Source organism: Myotis daubentonii, chromosome 7 (assembly GCF_963259705.1).
Source record: "Myotis daubentonii chromosome 7, mMyoDau2.1, whole genome shotgun sequence".
NCBI lineage: Eukaryota > Metazoa > Chordata > Mammalia > Chiroptera > Vespertilionidae > Myotis > Myotis daubentonii.
The window spans coordinates 6,613,748-6,635,402 of NC_081846.1; the positions used below are offsets into that span (position 1 = coordinate 6,613,748).

At 39.9% G+C, this 21,655-nt stretch overlaps 1 protein-coding gene across 3 annotated transcripts in view; it reads right to left on the bottom strand.

The window, feature by feature from the left end:
* Positions 1–551: 551 nt before the first annotated feature.
* Positions 552–21,655, bottom strand: part of PGAP1 (post-GPI attachment to proteins inositol deacylase 1) — a 54,623-nt gene continuing 33,519 nt past the window's right edge. For all 3 annotated transcript variants that reach the window (XM_059702642.1, XM_059702643.1, XM_059702645.1), the window contains 9 exons: positions 21,408–21,446; positions 19,568–19,661; positions 17,626–17,716; positions 16,463–16,660; positions 15,412–15,547; positions 14,073–14,123; positions 13,187–13,374; positions 10,205–10,309; positions 552–8,836 (listed from right to left, as the gene is read on the bottom strand). In XM_059702642.1, coding sequence (XP_059558625.1) covers positions 8,698–8,836; positions 10,205–10,309; positions 13,187–13,374; positions 14,073–14,123; positions 15,412–15,547; positions 16,463–16,660; positions 17,626–17,716; positions 19,568–19,661; positions 21,408–21,446 — 1,041 coding nt within the window. In that variant the 3' untranslated portion in view covers positions 552–8,697. The remainder of the gene's footprint in view (positions 8,837–10,204; positions 10,310–13,186; positions 13,375–14,072; positions 14,124–15,411; positions 15,548–16,462; positions 16,661–17,625; positions 17,717–19,567; positions 19,662–21,407; positions 21,447–21,655) is intronic.

Genomic DNA, 21,655 nt, shown 5'->3' on the forward strand with positions numbered 1-21,655 from the left:
GGTACTGACTGTGTGTGTGAAAGACAGAGCCCAGGTGACGGGCAGGCTGTACAGACCCACACTGTGGTCTGCAGTGTGACTCAAACACATTGCTTATACTTTTTAGTTTTCCTATGACTTGCTTCTCTTCCTTCAAAATGGAATGGAAGCCTGTATTTCTGACGAAGGATTCCAGTTAGTTGTGCTTTGGAACCCCCAAATCTTATTGCGTTATATTCTCACTGGAACAGCAAGTTCTCTTAAAACAAGTTTATTTAAAACTGTAAGACACTGCATCAAGATGAAGATATGTAAGTTTACCGTTCCTTAAAATAAAACGTGAGCCCTGGCGTGCCCATACAGATGCATGTGGGAAGCTACAAAACAACCTGGGAAATACTGGAATTTACCTGGTTGCCACTAGTTCCCTGAGATGGGGCATGTGTATCACATCCCAGGCTCAGGCATTCACTTCCTGGAACGCCGGGCTTGCTGTAAAGAAATCGTGCTGGAGGGGTTGCTCCCAGACCTATTCTGGAGGGTGAACTAGCAAACAATCTCTGCACCACACGTCCTTGTTCACCAAATTTATTGTTGCACATTCAGAATACCAGATGATGACAGATTGAAAAGAAGCACCAAAAATCACTACAAAGTAATACCTGAGTGGAGACTGACCTAAGACAAATACTCATCTATCCAACCCTACACCGTAATGTGGAAACACAGATTAAAAACATTCACAACACTCCACAGAATACAAGAAGTTGCATTTGATGAATGATAACCAGGCGATGTAATCATGTTAATTATGTACCATCCCAAAAATACACAGAAAAGTACACACGTGTATATTTATCACACCAGACATCATACAAAGCACTGGGAAAGATCATGCATGTTTCGATGAGAAGACCCGCAAATGACAGGGCAAATTCCTTTGAACTGAAGTATTGTTACTATGCACTGCATGTTCTGGATGAGATCAAAATGATCAATTTGCAAACAAGTGATTACTGAGTCTCTCTTGGCATGACACAGTTTGTCCTCTACAAACTCTTAGCTACAAAAACTGACCCAGGCTGACAGCCATGAGCTTTGTTACATACCCTTTGCCCAAACGGCGTCCAACTCAACTGAACCGTGCTGTAAGCAAAGACATGTTTCCTTTCTACATACTTTTAGAGAAACCGATGTTTATGTCTTTGGGGGGAGGGAGTGGGCATAAAATGGGAAGAACAAAATGCTTTATATTCAAAATTAAAATGGAAAAATATACACCACAATCGGAGAGATGTGGGCATCTTTGAGCAAAGACCCTGAATGTCCTATGAATGAAAGAATTTGTCTTAATAACTTATATCCATTATCTTAAATAAGCAATGTAGAAATGCCAGTTTTTACATTAAAAAAAACCAAAACAAAACTGGAACCAGTTCTCTAGAATAATCAGGAAGGAAAAAAAACAGAAAAGGGTAAAATAACATTTAAAAATACACTACATGAATCTGAGATTATTTTAATTACTGAAATAGCATTATTGGGTAAAATTATTTTATTTTACACATAAATACAAACCTCAGTAATCTGAGGAAAAATACATACAGGTCTTAGGGAAGAATCTGTCCTTGATAGAGTATTTATTTAAAAAGACAAAAAAACTACATTTAAGTTTAAGCTTTCCACATGTAGTAAGTTCATAAGTACCACCACCTTCTCCTAAGAAATTATTTTCATAAACTTTCACCAAACATTGATTTCTATGTCTCTAAAGTGTAAGCTAATTTTAACCTGAAATGAGAACTCTAGAAATTAAGAGCGGCCTCTAGGGCAATAGTTCTGAAATACAGAGGGAAATATTCTGAAATACAAAGGGCAGCTTTTACTTTTTAAACTTTTACTTCACCAACCTCAAAGGAGAGGAGCTGGGCCCATCTGAGGAGACCACCGATAATAAAAACACAGTTACAAAACTGCAGGGCATCCCTTCATCGTTTTAAGGCACAGTCTGTTTTATCCCCAACGTCTATAAGTTCAAGGTCACAGTGATAATATGCATTCCATTTTGGTTTGGTTTCTCATGGGTACGTTGCTACATTTAGTTATTCCTAAGTTTAAGAAACCATCATACAATCACTTTAAAATAATACAGTTAAGTCATTTTTATATTTTTAAAAAAATGTAAGTACACAGTACAATTTCCTAATGTACATACAGTAGAAAGTGGAGTTTCCCCTCCACCGTGGAGGAAGAGAGGGTTATTTCTACCAATATCCCAACAAATACCTCTGAGTATGTGGAAAGCATGGTTATGTTAAATACAGGCATCTCTACTCAGATTAGGATTATTCAACACAAGGGACAAACTCATTCCAGAAAACAATGCTCACTTGATGTTTAGGGCCTGTACGTCCTCTCTTTACTAATATCCACACGAGGTCTAAGTCCTCACTAGGTTACTAGATTAATTCTCGCTGCCTCTTCACTGCCGAGGTTTCTTGCGTGAACGGCATCAACATTATCAGTGACATTAAACTACAGAAAACACTGCCCTATGAGGGGCTAAAATTCCCTTGGAGAATTCATATAGGGGAGAAGTTAAAGAATCTTAACCAGGTAAACATAACAGCTTTTGAGTCTGTCATAGTTCTACTTTTCTCGCAAGAGTACAACACTGGCTCAATGTTAACACGTCAACATTAACGGCTTGGTTTTTAATAATATTTTCCTTTAAGATATGCATTTTGAAATATGCATTTCGTTGCACTATGTTGGAGTCAAGTGGGTAATTTTCTCCTGTGAAATACGTGACTGTAACAAAGGGACTGAATGGAAATACAAAGAAAACAAATTCTACAAACTTTCATTACATAAGTGAGAGGCACCTGTACTAAAAATGATCGGCAACAGAATGTGAAGTTCTGCATCACAGAATGAGTCTAAAGTAAGACTACTTCCAGCGAGTACGTCAACTCATTACTGAAAAATCATTCCTGGGTAAACTAATTGTCGCCCCCAATATCAGAGAGCAGTATTCCAGAAATTATATGAAACAGAACACAACTATGCTATATGCTTTAGGTATTTTCAAAAACAAATTCGCACATGGAATATAAGTTTTGAGGATTTGCATATTTAACATAAGTCCTAAATGAAAAATACAGAAAAGATCACTTTTGCTTTAATCCCAATATGCTAAGGTAGTTCATTGGCACAAATATCTGGAGGTATCTTACATTTTCCTTTAGCTTTGGTGGCAAAGTGTGTTTTGCTAGCCATATGAATACAGTTATATTTTCCAATGAAGAGGTTGATGCTAAAAAAAAATTCAAATGTGTCTTTTTCTTAAAAAAGGGATGTAAAAAGCCCAATATGAAACAAAACCAGTGAAACATGAAATATAAAATATGCCTGTCATTTAGGCTTCTGAACAGTTAATAGTTAAATTCTCTGTCTATAAATCTTTTACTAGTAACATTTACTATACAAATACTAAAAACCAAGATAACATTTAAAAAAACAAACAGCATACGAACTTTGCAAAAAAGGCTACTTTTAGACTTCCTAAACTAAGATTAGGATTCAAATATGCAAACAAATTTACACTCAACTAATCAAAATACAACAACAGTTTTTCTGTAAGTGTTCAAAGTTACAATGTACAGAATCAGTGCAGGAAAATTCTGACTCATATATATCAACTTCTATACAAAGTCATCAGAAATTAACTGCTTACCTGGTATTTCAAAATAGTCGTTTTCTGGAAGCATAGCACACCAAATGCTTTTAGTCAGTACTGTACTTGATTTAAAAATTTTCAGCCATTGGCAATGTAGTCAAGATGTAGCTTAGACTATCACCTAACATTGGAAACACGTTACCAATTCAGGTGTAGTATTATACAGGGGTAGGCAAGAGTGGGTTTTTACAGTTGTAAGTATGTGAAGCACAGTTTACTCTTACAGTATTATTTATTATTGTTCTCCATACGAACAACTGTAAGCCTACTTTTGCCCTTGCCTGTATTTATACTATGAAATAGCAGTCTATTCTATGTCCAAATTTTATTCCGTTCTTAGAACTAAGTTACTAATATACGACATTCAGTCTTCTGTATTCATAATCTACTCTCAGTAAGTGAATTCGGGGCATTTGTAGTAACTTACTCGGAGTGCTGGCCTGGCTTCTCTCTCCTACCGTCCTTTCCTTATTAACAAGGAGGAACGTGAGCAGCTCATTGACTTTCTATTGCCTCGGGTTGCTGGAGAATGATGAGCGATATGTATAATTAAGAGCTCATTAAAGAATCAGAGAGTCCTTTATTTAAAGAGACTGGCCAGATAAAGAGCTTCACAGATAAGAAAAAGCTAAAGGAGTTCATCACCACCAAACCAGTATTATATGAAATGCTGAAAGGTATCCTTTAAGAAGAGGAGGAAGAAGAAAAAGGTAAAGATACAAATTATGAACAACAAATACGCATCTATCAACAAGTGAATCTAAGAATTAAGTGAATAAATAATCTGATGAACAGTATGAACTGGTGATTGTAATAGAATCAGGGACATAGAAAGGGAATGGACTGATTATTTTGGGGGGGAGGAAAGGGGTGTGGGGGTGAGGGAAGAGATTGGACAATAATCGTGCACCTATGGATGAGGACAGTGGATGGGGAGTGAGGGCGGAGGGTGGGGTGGGAACTGGGTGGAGGGGAGTTATGGTGGGGAAAAAAGAGTAACTAATGTAATAATCTGAACAATAAAGATTTTAATTGAAAAAAAGAGAGACTGGGATAACATTTAGCTCGAATCATCTTAATATTCTGTAAAATCATCTTCTACATTTATTCACCAAAGTTTGGGGTCAGGGTCTATTTTCATAATTCGAAGAGGCTTTTTGTAGCTTCCTGTACCCTGGGGAGTGAGTGCCATGCTCTCCAAACTGACCCCCCGACCCCCGGCCAAAGCTTCACAAGGCACCTTGTTTCCTACGATACACAAGGTCACAAATCTACAGCACGGATAAGGAAGAGTGGCCAACCAATGCCCAGTCACAGGAGGTCCCGACGCAGCTAAAAAACGTTCCCAACTGATTTTAATTTACCAAAATTGCAAATGCACTGATATGAAGTTTCTGCGCTCAACCTCACAATAAAGCAAGACATTACACGAATTTAGATGTAATAATGCCTAAGGTGAAAATACAGGCCAAGTATATTATCGGGGATTCAAGAATCAATAGCCTTAGTTTGTTTCATAATTTTTGTGTTCCCCCCATTTTCCCCAGAGCGTTCGGGAACTAAACTGCAAGTTGAGTTTTATCTCCTTTTATGTCTCTTGACCATCTTCTGTAAGAAGTGCTAATGAGCAATGAGGAGAAATAAACTACCCTATCAGTGGAAACTCTGAAGAGTTAAGTACAGAACTAGATAATGAACAAACCAGATAATATGCCTCTTCTGAGCACTGTCTGTGTGAGGGATATGATAACCAACAACACTTTCTGGGCCTACGATCGTCCTTGCTTTTCCCTCACTGTAGAGTCATGTAGACATCATGGTGTAGTCCAATCAAGAAAAGGTTTCCATTACATATCTAAGTTTATCTCACCAAAATAGGAACAGATGGGTTGATACATGATTGATGAATACTGAAGAGACAAAAAAAAAAAAATGATGTTAACTCGGCACAAATGATTTTTTTCTAGGACCACTATTTTAAATATTTTCTATTCTGATGAAAAAGAGTTAGCAGAACTTGTTTAATTTCTGGCATGAACAAGACCCAGAGAAAAAGAGCTTTCATGATCTCTCTGGTGTTATCAGCTCTAGACCGTAAGAGCAGTCACGTCTGAGGAGGCTTAGAGATACAGAGTGCGGAGTGGTTTTCCTGCCCCCGTGACCAACAACAGGTCCAGTGGTGATTTTTATAAGCAAAACCTTCCTCAACACTCAGCAAGCTCCCAATAAAAAGGCTGTAACACCAGAACCCAGAAGTCTGATGCAGTAGATGGTCCCTGACTACCAACAGACAATCTCATCTTTAGCAGCATCACTGATGAAGCTGTGCTGCTGGGCCAGCTAAGAGCATGGGCTGCAAGCCTGACAGAAACGATGTGCAACCAACACAGGAGCCCTTTCCTTCACTCAGTGACAGACCGTCAGCGCTGTGCAGCTCAGAGCTGCCTTCTCGCCCCTGGTGGGCATCGGGGTTTAAAGTGCATTAAGACTTGGTGAAGACCCTGTCAAAATGTTAAAAACAAAATAAAAAAGTGCATATATTGATGCATATCATGGCTAAAGACCAACTGCTGTTTCTAAAATGTTTAATTAGAATCCTTTTTTGTTGTTCTAAAATGAAATATCTTGTTGGAATAAATAAGACTTTAGGACTTGATAACTGCACTCACATGAAAATGCTTTACTGAGCATCAGTTGTACCTACGCTGCCTCTTTCAAAAGCTAAGGTAGCCCGGCTGTGGTGCTCAGTGGATTGAGCATCCATTGTCCCATGGACCGTGAGGTTCTGGGTTTGATTCCTGGTCAGGGCACTTGCCTGGGTGGCGGGCTCAATCCCCAGTAGAGAGTGTGTAGGAGGCAGCCAATCAATGATTCTCTCTCAATATTGATGTTTCCATCTCTCTCTCCCTTCCTCTCTGAAATCAATAAAAATAATTTTTTTTAAAAAGCTAATGTACTATTCACAAACAAGAAATATAAGCTTGCTACATTATATTCATGAGCAGTACTGATTAAACAAGGAGACTCCAGATCACAAAGACCCAGTGGCTATGGCTGTCAACGGAGGATTCACATTCATGAATTCTCTAAAGTTCTTTCTGTATATATAAGCCCAACTTCAAGTCCAGAAAGAGTTAAATAGCACAGCTAGTCTGTAACCTGAAGTACAATTACATCCGTGAAAAAGTAAGATACCACGGGTATAAAAGTTGTTTATGAGAACATGTATAGCTAAACATAGGCAGATGTGTCCTTATTTAAATATATACACATGGCAGGCCCTGGGACAGGTGTACAATCTACGAAACTCTTTCCTTCCTGGTGCTGAACACACATGCACTCTGTATCTATCCCTTTGGCTACTTCTCTCAGATAAGAGCCGGGCACGTCCGCCATGTCGACTCTGAGGCTAACACTTCCCTTTCATGGAATTCGTAAGTGCAAATACGACTGTGGAACACTAGGCATGAAGTTGAGAAAGACAACAATGGAATCGACCAAACTTATAAGTCTCAGAAAAGACAGCAAGACCCTCGCTAACTGATGCCAAAAGAGCAAGGACCTGAGGAACCACCGAGAAGAGAAGTGGGGGACCCTGTATAGGCAGGAACATGGGGATAGCCCTCCACAGGCAGTAGCAGCTGAGAGGTGTAAGGGATCCAGGTGCAATGGCAGGTAAGCTGGACTCCAGGGCATTCCTGGGCTCTGAGGAGGACGCCAGCTTACGGGTGCAGCAGTGGAATCACTGAGACGTAAGGACTTGAGAGGTTGTAGGTACTTACAGCAGATACGTCTAAAGGAAGGACTCTATTGGCCGGGCATACCTCCGCCTGAGTTTATGCTTTCTTAAGGCAAAGACACCCAGCTCCATATCCTCCTTCCTACTCTTCTGGCTAAAAGTGAGCTGAAATCTGAAGTAGAAATATTATTCTCTCATCTGTCAAATAGTAATCACCTTGGCAAATTAACATTCCACCTGTGAGATCTAGTGGCTAAAGCCTCCAACTTATTTATAGATATGCTGTTAATGGGGTTAACAGTGTGTCTGTTACTCCATTATTATAATTTTATGCATCAAATGTGGTACTGCACTTGATCATGCGAACCTCCCCCCACCCCCCACCCCCGCCAGCAGTAGTCAGAAACTGTGCAAGCCTAGAGTTTTTTTCTGACCACTGAAAATTAGTTATTTGAACACTCCTTCTTGACCTGAGGCACTTTGGGCAACCATGGTCAATGGTTAAACTGGTACATAAAATGGTATAAATTGAACAACGGACCTGCTATCCTGTCCTCATGTTCACTAAGGATAAAACTAAGATCTGCATTTTGAAAAGTCACAAGATAATCTCATTACGTTTTGCGTTTGAATTGTGTGTCCATCCATCAGCGTTGCATTGGTTTCTAAGAAAACATGCCTCCTTAGAATAAAGAAGTATATTTTCACTGATGTAAGAAAAAAAGGAAAGATCTGTGTTGCTCGCCGTGGCTGCTGAAAGCTGACCAAAGACTCTTCGTGGCCACTTCATTTTTGAGGAACCACACAGCTGTGAATTTCATCCACTTTTAAAGACTTATTTCACAATAGAGTACTGTAGCAAATACGAAGTATCCCACTTCTCAGAAGAAAGTTTGATGAAATGAGCCGAGTGCACCACCTTTACCGAGTGTTTAGGAGACGATCCCTACCTGTGTGGCCAGTCGGACTAGCTGATGGGCAGACAGGCCCCACAGACCGTGTCCACCTTGTCCTTTTACTAATTAAAAACCAACGACTAGGACACAGACGCCACACCACAAAACAAACCATGCTTCCACGACGCCCTGCAAGCATTACAAAACTAATTTCCTATTTTCAACGTTGTAAAAATAGATGCGTCTTCTCCAAAGGGTCTTGTCCACGCTGACGGATCTGTGCGGTCCCTCTGGCCACCGAGCCCAAAGGCAAAGGTCATACTTAGCGCTCCCCAAGTCCTGCCTCACATAAAGTTGCACAAGGCGTGGAGGGCGAGAGGGATGAAGACAAAGCAGGGGACCCTGTACAAGTGTGTGGACCCGAAAGCAATCACACCGATCGCCAGAGGAAGTGGGAACTGGGAAGTAGTCTTCAACAATTTACTGTGGAGAGAGAGAAACACACATCACATAACGTACACTCTGAGCAAACACAAAGTATGCTGACCATCGATGCAGTTTAGAGAAAGTGTTCTCAGTGACTTGAGATGAAGCAGTTTTTCATATAGTCAATTCAACTGTCCATAATTTAAAACATGATCAATCCAAGCCATATTCTGGTTAGAAAAAGAAATATTTCCATAAAGTAAGTAACTAGTTTTGCTTCATCTTTTAAGTTTTAACAATAGAAAAATACTAGCTGAACTTCTATTCAGCGATTCTACCTCTAGAAATCTATCCTAACAACAATAATCAATAATATTTACTAAGACTCAGCTAGTGAAATATTTAACCCTACTTAAAATAGAAAAAAAAAACCATCAAATAAAAAAGGAACCATCCTCAATTCTTAAGAGGCGCATATAAGACAAGACACTAAATATTTTTAAAAGAAAAATACTGATAGTCCCTGATTTATGACGGTTAGGGTTACACATTTGTGATTTGTCAATGGTGCGAAAGCAATATGCATTCAACAGAAATTATAATTCGAATTTTGATCTCTTTCTGACTAGCAGTAGGTGGTAAAAAACCCTCTTGTGATGCTGGGCAGCAGCAGGGAGGCAAAGTTCCCAGTCTACCACCAATATTTTCTGGTGTCGTATTAAGTGCATTTTCCGCTTATGATTTTTTTCAATTTGTGCTAAGCTGGCTTATCACGCCGTAACCCCATCATGAGTCAGGGAAGCATCTGTACAAGTAGTGTCTGTTCTCTCAGGAAAGACCTTTAACTTTGAAAATAGAGAAACTGAGGATAAGAGGGGTTAAGAAACTTGCCTAAGGATACGGAGCTATTTGATAGCAGAGCCAAGACTAAACCCCAGGCCCGCCTGATTCTAGAATATCTGCCAGAATCAACAGAAAAGGCTCTGAGAGCAAACAACCAGCCAATGAAAAGTCAACTTTTACTACAGAGAGTTTTAAACATACACAAGTAGACTGATGGTACAATGAACCTCATGTATCCAGTTTCAACAATTATCAAATCATGGCCAAAGTTACTGTACCTACATTACTATCTACTTCCATTTCTATATTTTTTGGAAATAAATCTTAGACATCATATCTTTTAAGGGTTAACTTTTTAAAGAAAAAACATTATTATATCCTAATAAGTAAAATCTATAATTAAGAAAACAAATATAATATACTTTCATATAAACTATATTTATATTTATACCATAATTACTATTATAGTTTTCCCTGTAGAAATAGTCAAAGTATTAGGAAGAGCATGCTTCAGACTTTATAAAAGAAAGGGTGATGAAGCCAGGAATAGATATGAGAAAAAGAAAGATTAAACAACCATACCTTGATTTTATTGAAACATTGTATGTATTTCCAAGAATGGCCATAGTTGGAATAAGGATAAATGCCAAAGGTTTACATGGATCAGGATTAAGTTTAAAGTAATACCTATATCAAAGAGAAAAAAAATAAAACATAAATCAACAAGGCACACCTTATCATCTCACATGATCAGAATCAATCAACTTCAAAATTTCAAAACATTCCAGTAACAATAGAGGCACAAGAGTGCTCTAAGCAGCTCATGAAATCTTTGATAAATTATTTTTGCTCTAGATCATCTTTATACCCAAGTTTTATATGGAGAATTATGTTCAGAAACTACTACAGGGAAAAAAATATTCACTATGAATGCACTTCCTTTTTATAAGTATATGCCTAAAAGTTCATATAAAAGTTTTATAGGAGGAAAAACAAAGATGGCGGCATAGGTAAACACCGGAAATTGCTGCCTCACACAACCACTTCAAAAATACAACTAAAAGACAAAATGGACATCATCCAGAACCACAGGAAGGCTGGCTGAGTGGAAATTCTACAACTAGAAGGAAAGAGAAAAGCACACTGAGACTCAGAGGAGGTGCGGAAGTAAAGTGCAGAGGTACGGAGGCACACGTGGAAAGGGCTGGCAGCTGAGGACTCGGCTGTCTTTTTTAATCGGGAGGGAGACACAAGCTCCCGACTGCTCTGAACTCCAGTTCTGGGCGAGTCTCTGGGGACCCAGACTCATATGGGGAGAAACTGGACTGTCTGGCATCGGTTGGAACTCAAGGGCGGCTTTCTCTCAGAGGTACTTGCAGCAATTACCTCGGGACACTGAGACACGGGGCCCCTTAGGGCAGGGCTGAGGATCAGCCATAGCTGCTTGCTCCGCCTTGTTGATCCCCTGAGACCCTGCCCCACCCAAGCTGTGCTCAGAGGCTTTTGCATATGAATGGCCTGGCCCTTTGTAACCTAAAATTACCTAACAAACTGCAGCTGGGTCAGAGAGACCCAGAACTTCCAAAAGAAGGCCCAAGGCCCCACAGCAGCTTGCATTGCTTCACAGCTGGGCTCCTGCTGGGCAGCCTCAGGCAGAGGCTAAATTAGCACCTCCTTAGAGATCCAAGAGCCAGTATACCCAGTGGTCAGAGTGGGACCATCCAGATTACAACTCCTCAGATCCATAAGGGACACACTCAGGGGTCAGACTCAGTGAGCACCAAAGCCCCACTGAAGCAAGTCTTGCCCCAGAAGGGTGTCTCCAGCACAGAAGTTCTCCCACTGCAGACACAGCTGATTCTCACAGCCAATTGGCCTGGAGGTCAATTCCTCCCAGTGATACCTACAACAATCAAGGCTTAACTACAACAAGACAGTGCACAAAGCCCACAAAGGGGTGCACCAAGAGTGTCCACCTCAAGTAACTGGGGAGGCTGAACCACTGGGCCCTAGAGGACACCTAGCACAGAAAGCCACTTTATCAACACAGGGAAGCATAAAAAATGCCGAGACAAACAAACAGGTCACAAATGACAGAAATGGAAGAACGCAAACTACTGGATAGAGTTCAAAAATCACACTTATAAGGTTTTTCAAGAATTTTCTAGAAACTGCAGATAAATTTAGTGAGACCCTCAAGAAATCTAGTGAGACCCTTGAGGTTATGAAAAAGGACCAACTAGAAATTAAGCACACACCGACTGAAATAAAGAATATTATACAGAATTCCAACAGCAGACTAGAGGATCGCAAGAATCAAGTCAAAGGTTTGAAATACAAAGAAGCAAGAAACACCCAACCGGAAAAACAAAAAGAAAAAAGAATCCAAAAATATGAAGATAGTGTAAGGAGCCTTTGGGACAACTTCAAACGTACCAACATCCGAATTATGGGGGTGCCAGAAGAAGAGAGAGAGCAAGATATTGAAAACCTTTGAAGAAATAATGACAGAAAACTTCCCCTACCTGGGGGGAAAAAGAGAGGAACAACTGTAATAATCTGAACAATAAAGATTTAATTTAAAAAAATTAAAAAAATAGAAATTAAAAAAATTCAAAGAAAAAAATAAATAAAAATTTTATAAAACAAATTACTGAAAACTTATTAAGGCTGCTCTATTAAAAAGATGAAATAAAGGTTTACATAAAGTAATTGTTCCTTATCTTTTTAAAATTCAAATTCTCATCTCTTGCATTTATTCACAGTGAAATATCTGTAGCCTTCCCGAATCACAAATTTGTGCTCCTTCAGTAACTCTCCCCAAACATGTGAACGAAAATCTGATCTTTGACTAAAAGGATGGACAAAGGAAGGAGGTTAACATCTGGTAACCTGTAATTTAATTTATCACACTTATTTTGGTTCTATCAATTAAAAAACAGTATTTCCAGTATTTAGATAAATCTAAAAGTTTTATATAATTTCTGAAAACTATATTGAATAGAGGTTCAATTATTACTTAGATCGGTAGCCTATTTTTTTGAAGCAATTTATCAACAACTAAATATTTTAGAAATATCTTAGAGGACATTTCAGATTCTTACTGACCTAGGACACTTATCAAGGTAGCAAAGCAAATGATGGTTTTCATTAGTAAGACAGCTGATCATTAATTCAGTTCAATGTTTGGGCCATGTTAGAAAAATACACACTTCTTTCATTATTTCTAAATGTTTTTAAATGGAAGGATTTTTCTTCCCCCCAAATTTAAGAAAACATAAAACTGACCATGAATTGAAAAATACAGAGAGTACTAGCATGACGAATACCTTAAAGCAACAAAGTAAAGCGTATTTTCACATGCCTAGATCAGAGAAGGTGAAAGGTGACCATGTCCTCTTTTGGGGACAGGCTTTGGGGAGGTTTATGTCCCCAAAGTTTCTGTCCTCACGGAAAGGAGGACATGTGACTGTGCTGAACCTGAGTTCCAGGGGCCCGACAGCCTCCACTCCTGAGGGTCATGTATGCCTGAGCCCATCCGTGTGGCTCGTAAGTAGCACATACCGCAGGTTCTTGAACCAGTAGATGAGCGAGGGCGCGCAGAGCAGCACCACCCAGGCCAGCAGGGTGGCCACGGTGCTGTGCATGCGCAGGCTGTCCTCGGCCTCGCTGGCCGACAGGCGGGGCGGGTGAGCCGCCGCGTCCTTGTGCTGACTGCACCTCTTGTCACTCCTCCGCGAGTGTTTCGGATTCTGGAAAGCAATCAGGGAAAACCATCAAGATGTTCGGTACAATGTAAGCTTACTTTATGTAGAATCCTACTCAACTCCTTCACAGCTAAATAAATAGATGCATCTGTCTGTCACCCAATGGATATCAAATACTGAAATCACCTCGTTGTAAAGAGGTCATCAGTTATGAAACTTTTATTCCTTTGCTATGCCATTTCCACTGTTGAGAATATATTTTCTAAGTCATTACTTCAAATAAAATTTAAAATATAGTTTGTAATAACAAAAATGATAAATACTGATACATTAAACTTAGACAATCCAAGTCTATTTTAATATTCACTAGGTTCACTTTTTTAAAAAAAATATTTTTATTGATTCTGAGAGGAAGGGAGAGGGAGAGAGAGAGAGAAACATCAAAGATACGAGAGAATCATTGATTGGCTGCCTTCTGCATGTCCCCCAGTGGGGACTGAGCCCGCAACCTGGGCATGTGCCCTGACCGGGAATCGAACCATGACATCCTGATTCATAGGTCAATGCTCAACCACTGAGCCATGCCAGTTGGGCCATTAGGTTCACTTTTTATAAAATTACTTAAATTTATAAAACCATTTAAACAGTGTGAAATCCCAATATTAACAAAACAACCTAAACTTTAAAAATTTCCCATGTTCTTTCATATTAAAGTGATGTAGAGTTTTGAAAATAAAACTTACCACAGTTTGGCTATTTTTAAAATTTGTTACACTGGCTTGTAGATGAACAATCTAGGAAAAAGAAATGATCATTTAATTTTACTTTTTGTTTATATCAAAACTGAAAAGCACTGTAATCTAAAATTTTAAAAAATCTGAAAGATTAAAAATTCATTTAAAAGTATTCTTTTAGAAAAGATACATAATAACTACACTTGCTTGCTACCATGGATTAAAAAACAAACAAAATAATACAAACTTCCAGAGTATGCCGGGGCCAGGATATATTGTTACACCTCTTAAATTCAGGGGCCTCTGTTTAAATGCCTTACTGAAGCAACTTAAAGTGTCTTGTGAATAAAACATCTGATTATATTCAGTATAGTATAAAGTGTAACATGTTTTATATATTCCAAATCTTTGAAAATCTGAACTCAATTATATTTGGTGGTGAAATGTTTATAAGAATCCAATAATGTCTGGAAGTTTAATTTACTAGATCTGCTTAAGTATTTTTTAAAATTCTTTATTGTTGAAAGTATTACATATGTCCCCTTTTCCCCTCATTGTCCTCTCCCATGCTTAAGTATTTGAGAAAGTTTTGCTTACTGGGTTAGTTGTTTAAAATATTCAATTAAAAACTCAAAATATTGTATTTATAAATCAGAGTAGTTCTAGTTTTTTTCTGATGAAAATAATCTATAATGTGCATGTATTTGCATGTATTAGTGTTAAAAGCACATGCAAATGAACCTTTGTTTACAAAAAGAAAAAAAAATTTATCTATTCTGGTGTCAACCATCTCTACATAAGACTAATGTGGAGAGTATGCAGTGTATAATTTCCTGCAAAGCTATCAGCTTTCCTGAAAGTGTCTTTTACTTCCCCGGTAGAATTATCAGCAAATTATTTTTATCATTGTCCTCTGATTCTTCAGCAACATATGTAACATGATGCATGATTTCAGCATGACTGAAAGCTCGCTCCTACTGACATAACGTTTTGTTTTGTGTATAACCCCTGTTCAGAGGGAGGTGTGAATAAAAATTGCTCTAGTGAAATGTTTTGTAGAAGTTAACGTTACTTGCAAGAGCAGGAAGCAATTTGAAACAGATCATATCTTTTCCCCTCTCACCCCCCCCATTTTTTAAACTAACTCAACTCAGATGAATGATTTCAGTTTTATAGTTAACTATATATTTTAAGTAACGAAGATGTTAAAAACCTTTACACTTAAACCTGTTGTACAACATAAAATTACTGCAGTGGCAATTAAAGTTTTTGCTAACAACACATACAGGAAAGTCTACGCCTGCCTGAGACCAAGCCCAGCCACCTGGACGTGAAGGATCTGACATACCTTAAACACATAGTAAAGATAAGTAAGAAGTATGGCAAATGCTCCACAAGTCGCCCAACTAATTATGATCAAAACAACCGTCAACAGGGGCAAGTCTGGTGAGAGCACCTTGATGTCTTTAGGAAGCTCAGAGGGCCTGGGAAAACAAGAAAAAACTCAGGTATTTACACAATCACACACAAGAAGGAGCCAGGACCGTACTCCGCCAGGCTTTCCTGCTTAACATGCAAGTGCCATAAGGTTCACAGTGTAAGCTATTTCTTAATACAGGCAAGGGGTGACACATATTTGATCGTAAATTTTGTAATATACCGTGACAGCTCTTCTTCCATTTAGATTCAGCATGGCCGACATTTGCACTAAGGAAGAGGAAAATGTTGCTGAAGGTAATCAATAATTACAGGCCCTGTGCCAGACGTGTCGGATCCGGAGAGGTGGAGAAACAGCTTTCTATTTCTTAAAGTCTCAAGGGCACTCACACACATGATGGGGGAGGAAGCAGCATCACCCCACACTGCTCTCAGCGGCAGGGAGTCACGTGACATGTGTGGTGAGAGGAGTGGTGGAGGACACCAGGTCAGTGGTTTATTAGGAAAGCCTACCTGTAACTTCAAATGATGTCTGTGGGCCTGGAATAAAGCCACAGGCAATGCTATTGGAGCTCGTACACACTGCATCTCGCCTGAGCCCAAGTCTAGTGATGGAGTCTCCTGCCCTCAGGTCTGGCCGGAAGTGAGCATAGCAAATGCATTGCCAGAAACACTTCCTCCTCAGAGCAAGTTATAACCGTGAAATTTAAAAATACTTGTGCAATCTGCCTAACGTTTTTTATTAACTCAAGCAATAAGGTAAACATCAAATAAGTTGCAAAAATACAATCATCTTTGACAAGGACACCACTTTCCACACGAATCCGCACTTTGCTAGTTATAACATCTTCCTGAGAAGGTACAGTCTAATGAAAGCAGGTTCATCTTAAGGCTCCTCATCAGAATACAGCTTTCTTCTTAATCAGGAGCAATGAGGAAGCGTTCACTCATTCATTCTTTACCTCTTCAGTGCGAGCCACAGTGAGGACAGGAGCCTCACGGCTGTGGACGACAGCAGGCCACCCCAGTAGGCAGTGCACGTTCCAAACAGAAAGAGAATCAAGGAGACCAGGGGGAAACACATGCTCTGACTGGTCAAGACGATGACGTCTAACTCTGGTAAGAGTAAGACATCCCATATTTCCTTAAACCACTTATACCTGTGGATAAAAGAGGACAGACAAGTAAAAGCAAAAAAATGAAAACCATCACCTGACATTCAAGGATCCAATATGGGAGGTGTGTGACCATTCACTAGAGTCCCCACATTGCCATGATACTGAATTTGTAATTATACTAAAAAACACACGTGAAGTCATTTATCTTCCCAGTGAGTCTCCTGATCTTCGAGGATCTGAGCCATGATTCTCAGTGCAGCGTTACTGCTCTCTACTGTTCCTTGTAATCCTGTATAATAAAAGGCTAATATGCAAATTGTCCTCCGGACCAGGAGCTGGACCGGGAGTTTGGCCAGGGGGTGGGGCCAGCTGGCCAACCTACCGCATCCCCGCCTCGCAGCCGGCCCGGCCCGACTGCCCTGATCAGGGTGGGTAGGCCGGGCCCCACCTGTGCATGAATTTGTGCACCAGGCCTCTAGTGAAACCATAAGTGGTGTGTGTGTGTTTTTTTTTAAATGTTAGAAAGCCAATAGCTAGTTTGAATGACAGAAGAAAAAAGATCTAAGCAATGGTTCTTAAGCAAAAACCAAATTTGTATAAATTAAGAGCAGAATGTTAGGTAGGGTAGAGAGATCTACAATATACTTTGTATGGGAAGTAAGAAAAAGCAATCTGGCACCATCTCATCCGTAACCTACAATGATTTACTCATGATCTGGGCTATTCAAAGATCATATTCATCCCTCCACAACTGTTAAAGGCCTGGTGTATTTACAGTCTCAGTTTATATATATAAACTTAGTTCAATGATAACTTTTGAAATGATTATACTATTAAAGTAAATGTTGATATACTTACCAGGCCTTTGTCTAAGAGAAAAATCCCGATTTCCTGAACAAGTCAATTGCCATATTTGTATGAAAAGGTATATTCCATCAATGGAGACAAACATAATGCTTTATATACAATACGAAATTAAAATCATTACCACAGGTAACAAGACTTACCCCAACAGAAACTTAATCATAATTACAAAAGGATCCACTTTGTACGGTTTGGCTTCTTTATCCAACATCGTAGCATACTCCAGGCAATGACCTGAGGATTGGAAGACATTACAGGTGGTGAAGAATTCACAGCAGTTACAGGGGGGACACGCTACCTCCCGCACTGTCGGTGAGAGCACACGCCCTGTGGTGGAGAAGCCAGGTCTGCACACACCCTTCCATGTTCCCACCCGCAGTGCAGGAACGCCCAGCTTCTCCACACCCTTTTTATCCACTGCAATCATCTCCCTTCTCTATGGATAGTCATTCTAGTGAGCACGGCCCATGGTCATTTTTGATAAACATCCTTGGTTCAGAATTACTTCTGTAACTGGCTTGAGACATAATCCCGTATGTAAATCCTCTAGGTCAGTGGTTCTCAACCTTGGCTGCACATTAGAATCACCTGGGAATCTTTTTAAAATCCTGATGTCTGGGCCTCATCCTCCGGAAATTCTGTTTCTTTGTTACTAATGTTGTGGCCCCACCCCATCACATAGAAACAGAATTTCCGGAGGATGAGGCCCAGACATCAGGATTTTAAAAAGATTCCCAGGTGATTCTAATGTGCAGCCAAGGTTGAGAACCACTGCTCTAGATTAACCAATACGTATCTCTGAGGTCTCTATGAACTCTCTAGGTATAAATTCTGTATGTTTGAGAATCAACTACCAAGTCACTTAAAACTCAGAAGGATGAGACATCTCTTTCAAACTTTCTAAAAATATTTACATTCAAGTATGGTGATGTCATATTCCCAAAATAACCTCTTAATTAAAAGACTGGACCTGGGTGGTGCTGCAGCGAATGTTGCTGCTCTCTTCCTGGAATGTAACTACGCCAGGTTAAAACAAACACTTAGAGGCAGACTGGAAAGTGTAACAAGCTACTGAAAGGGAAAGAGTGGCTGTGGAAGGGCTTGGCGAAATGGAAATAATGGAGATTTTTGACCGCTTTTATGTATTTTGGCCCTATCCTCTTTTCCTCTCTCTTGCCTCCCTTGATGACTGTCCAAACACAACAAGTTTTGTAAGGACCTTACAAAGGTGAGTCTCCTGGGAATTATTCTAGTGGCTATTCTCTGGGGAGGCCTGTCCAATGTGCTGTGTGTTCTATACGTGCCTCTCCAGATCCAGCCTCCACTCTACTTTGCTCTGAATTTTGGGAAGCTGACTTGCATGGACTGGCTTCCATGTAGGTTCAGTGAATGAGAGGCACTGGCAGATAGGAGAAGGGGTGGAAGCAAGGCTAGTGCGTTAGCTTCCCCGCCTGTCCCCTGCTGAGACCCAGCGCTCCTGTCCGCAGCCTGTGGCTGCGCTGCCGCCGCCGTAATGCTGTCCTTTCTAAGCTCGCTCGTCTGCTCTCGCCCTGGCCCCGGCACCCGCAGTATCAGGTGGCTCTGTTGCTAATCTGGCACTCTATCATCTTCTGTTACCCTGCACATATGGTACCTTTGAAACATTACACTCTCAATTATTCCATTCACTGTGCCAGGACCTAATTAATACAGTTGATACAGCTCAAACGTTACACTGAGTGCCTACTATGTGCCTGACACTATGTTGGGTACCTGCCAATAAGCCTCTACCAACTGAGAGGTCCTCAGAACAGAGGGAAGACATTTCAGGCACAAGGGTGTCAAATGGAGAAAACAGGTAAGACGTGTCTTGGGTATCTTTTAAAACTTAGAGGATCTCAAATCCCTGTAAACGCGGGAGAGGTGAGTTATAAATTATCAAGAAGTTGATCTGTCTTCCTTAGCCACACAAAAGATAAAAAAAAGTAGTAATGAAGCACAGAAGGAGGGAGGGGGGAGGGTGACGGAGGAAAGAGGGGGAAGGCGGGGGGAGGGGGAAGGAGGAGGGAGGGAGAAGGGAGGGGGAAAGGAAGATAAGATTCTCACCTGCTGAGAAGAGAGAGTATAACTGTCCCCCATAAGCAAGAAGGATGCTGGAGACAACGTAAGCAGGAAGAGCTCCACCGTGAAACCTAACGACCTAGAAAACAGGCAAATCAAGGACAACTTCTAAACCGTCAGGCTAACACAGGTGCCCTTTCACATGAAATAAAACTGTTGTTCTTCACTTTCTCTCATGACATGGCCACAAAGGTGTTCCCAGTAATGGGTATCAGACTCTTAAGTAAAATAAACGTTAACAATATAGAGTACGCTAGAAACATGGCATCTGAATTTCTCATCAAAGGCATGATAAGGAAAATATACAACTGAGCCATAAGCACTGCCCACTTTTTTATAAGGCATGTTCACTGAGCATTTACTGTATTTCAGGCGTGGCATTCGGCATCTTGTCTGCATTATTTCATGCTCTCCTCCCGCGAGCCCTCTGAGGTTGCGCTTATCCCAACGTTCAGGTGAAACGGAGGCACAGGGTTCGCGAGTAACTTGCACAATTAAAAACATCACACACACGCAAGTGACTGACTTGTTGCAGGTGCCCTGGCCAAGAACTGAACCGACCACCTTTCAGTATACAGACAACACCCAGCCAACTGCGCCACACTGGCCAGGGCTAGTCTGTCCTTCTCTGATGCACATGTGATTATGCTCGACTGTAGAGTACTGAACTGACTAGACTCTTCTTTGTCACTAACCTAAATTATGAGGCACCAGAATGACATGAGAATACAGTATGACATGTCCTCGGCCCACACCTCCATGCAAAGTAACATGCCTTTTGAACATACTAAAAGTACGACAGCATGGATTCCAAGACATAAATCTTCATAATAATCAATCCCTTAACATTTTACTTATTACAACTCTCCAGGAGGCTATGTTCTTATACTAACATTTAACCTTCTCTTGCTAATGTAGCACAAAATTTTTACACTTATAATTTTCTAATGTTCACAAATGTAACAATACTTACAATCTAGTTCTCATCAGGTTGTTGTGAGGATCAAGTGAGATATTGCATATATTAGTAAAAAAGTTTCTAATTTAATTTTGACTTGTAAGTTTTATTATCATTACCGGATTAAATGATTTAAATTAAAAATATTCTGCTATGCCAGGATTGCAAAACATGAAAAATAAATAAAGTGAAAGTAATAAAAGGCACAATAAAAATGTTAATGAATTTTAAAGTTACATAACGTCTCTGACAAATCAGTATTATCTATTGTACAATTCTGTAAATTATAATGATGCTGAATCATAATATAGCAGTTCTGCTACTTGATAAATTATTTTTGTAACCCTATTTACCTATGAATTATAGAAAGACACTCTCCAAATAAATTTAAACTATTTTTCAACATGTCTATTGAATATAATTTACTTCCCACCTTTTATACACTGAGCATGCACAAAATTAGAAGTTCTCTGAAAATGTTCACTTATATGACGGAGTCTACAGATTTTATTAGGCTATGAATTATAACGTACGAGCAACATGAAATCTTAATATGACATCCATTTAGCCAAGGACATGAACTTGTTTGAGAATCAGGAATCAGCCCTAGGAAGCCTCACACATGAGAGCACCCCTTAAAGCCAGGGCGGCCAGTGTGGCCCGTGTGCCGAGACGGAGTTTAGGTTTCATGAACATGGAAGGAAGAAGAGGAAGGGAGGAGGCAGCAGCAGCTGCAGGGGTGCTGGCCGCGGCCAGAGGCCAGAGGTGGTCTGCTGGTATTTACTCTCTGGCCCTTTACAGAAGTCTGCCACCCCTGCCTTACAGTAGCCATTCACAAGACAATAACCAAACAGGGGTCTCTCTTACCTGCCCAAGTATTTGCGGAAAGGAAGTCTTAATCGTCACCTGGTTTAAAATAATCATTAAGAAAAATGTTATTTTCCCTAAAGCTGCCCCAGGCCACATTTTATTAAATTAAGCATTTTATTAAATAGAAATTAACTTTTTTACGGTAATAAACCTAAAGGCACTCAAGATCTCAAAAGAATCCTCTGAACCACCAACGCTTAACGTGCATCCAGGGTAATTTTACTGTTCAGTAAAATATGTTCCCA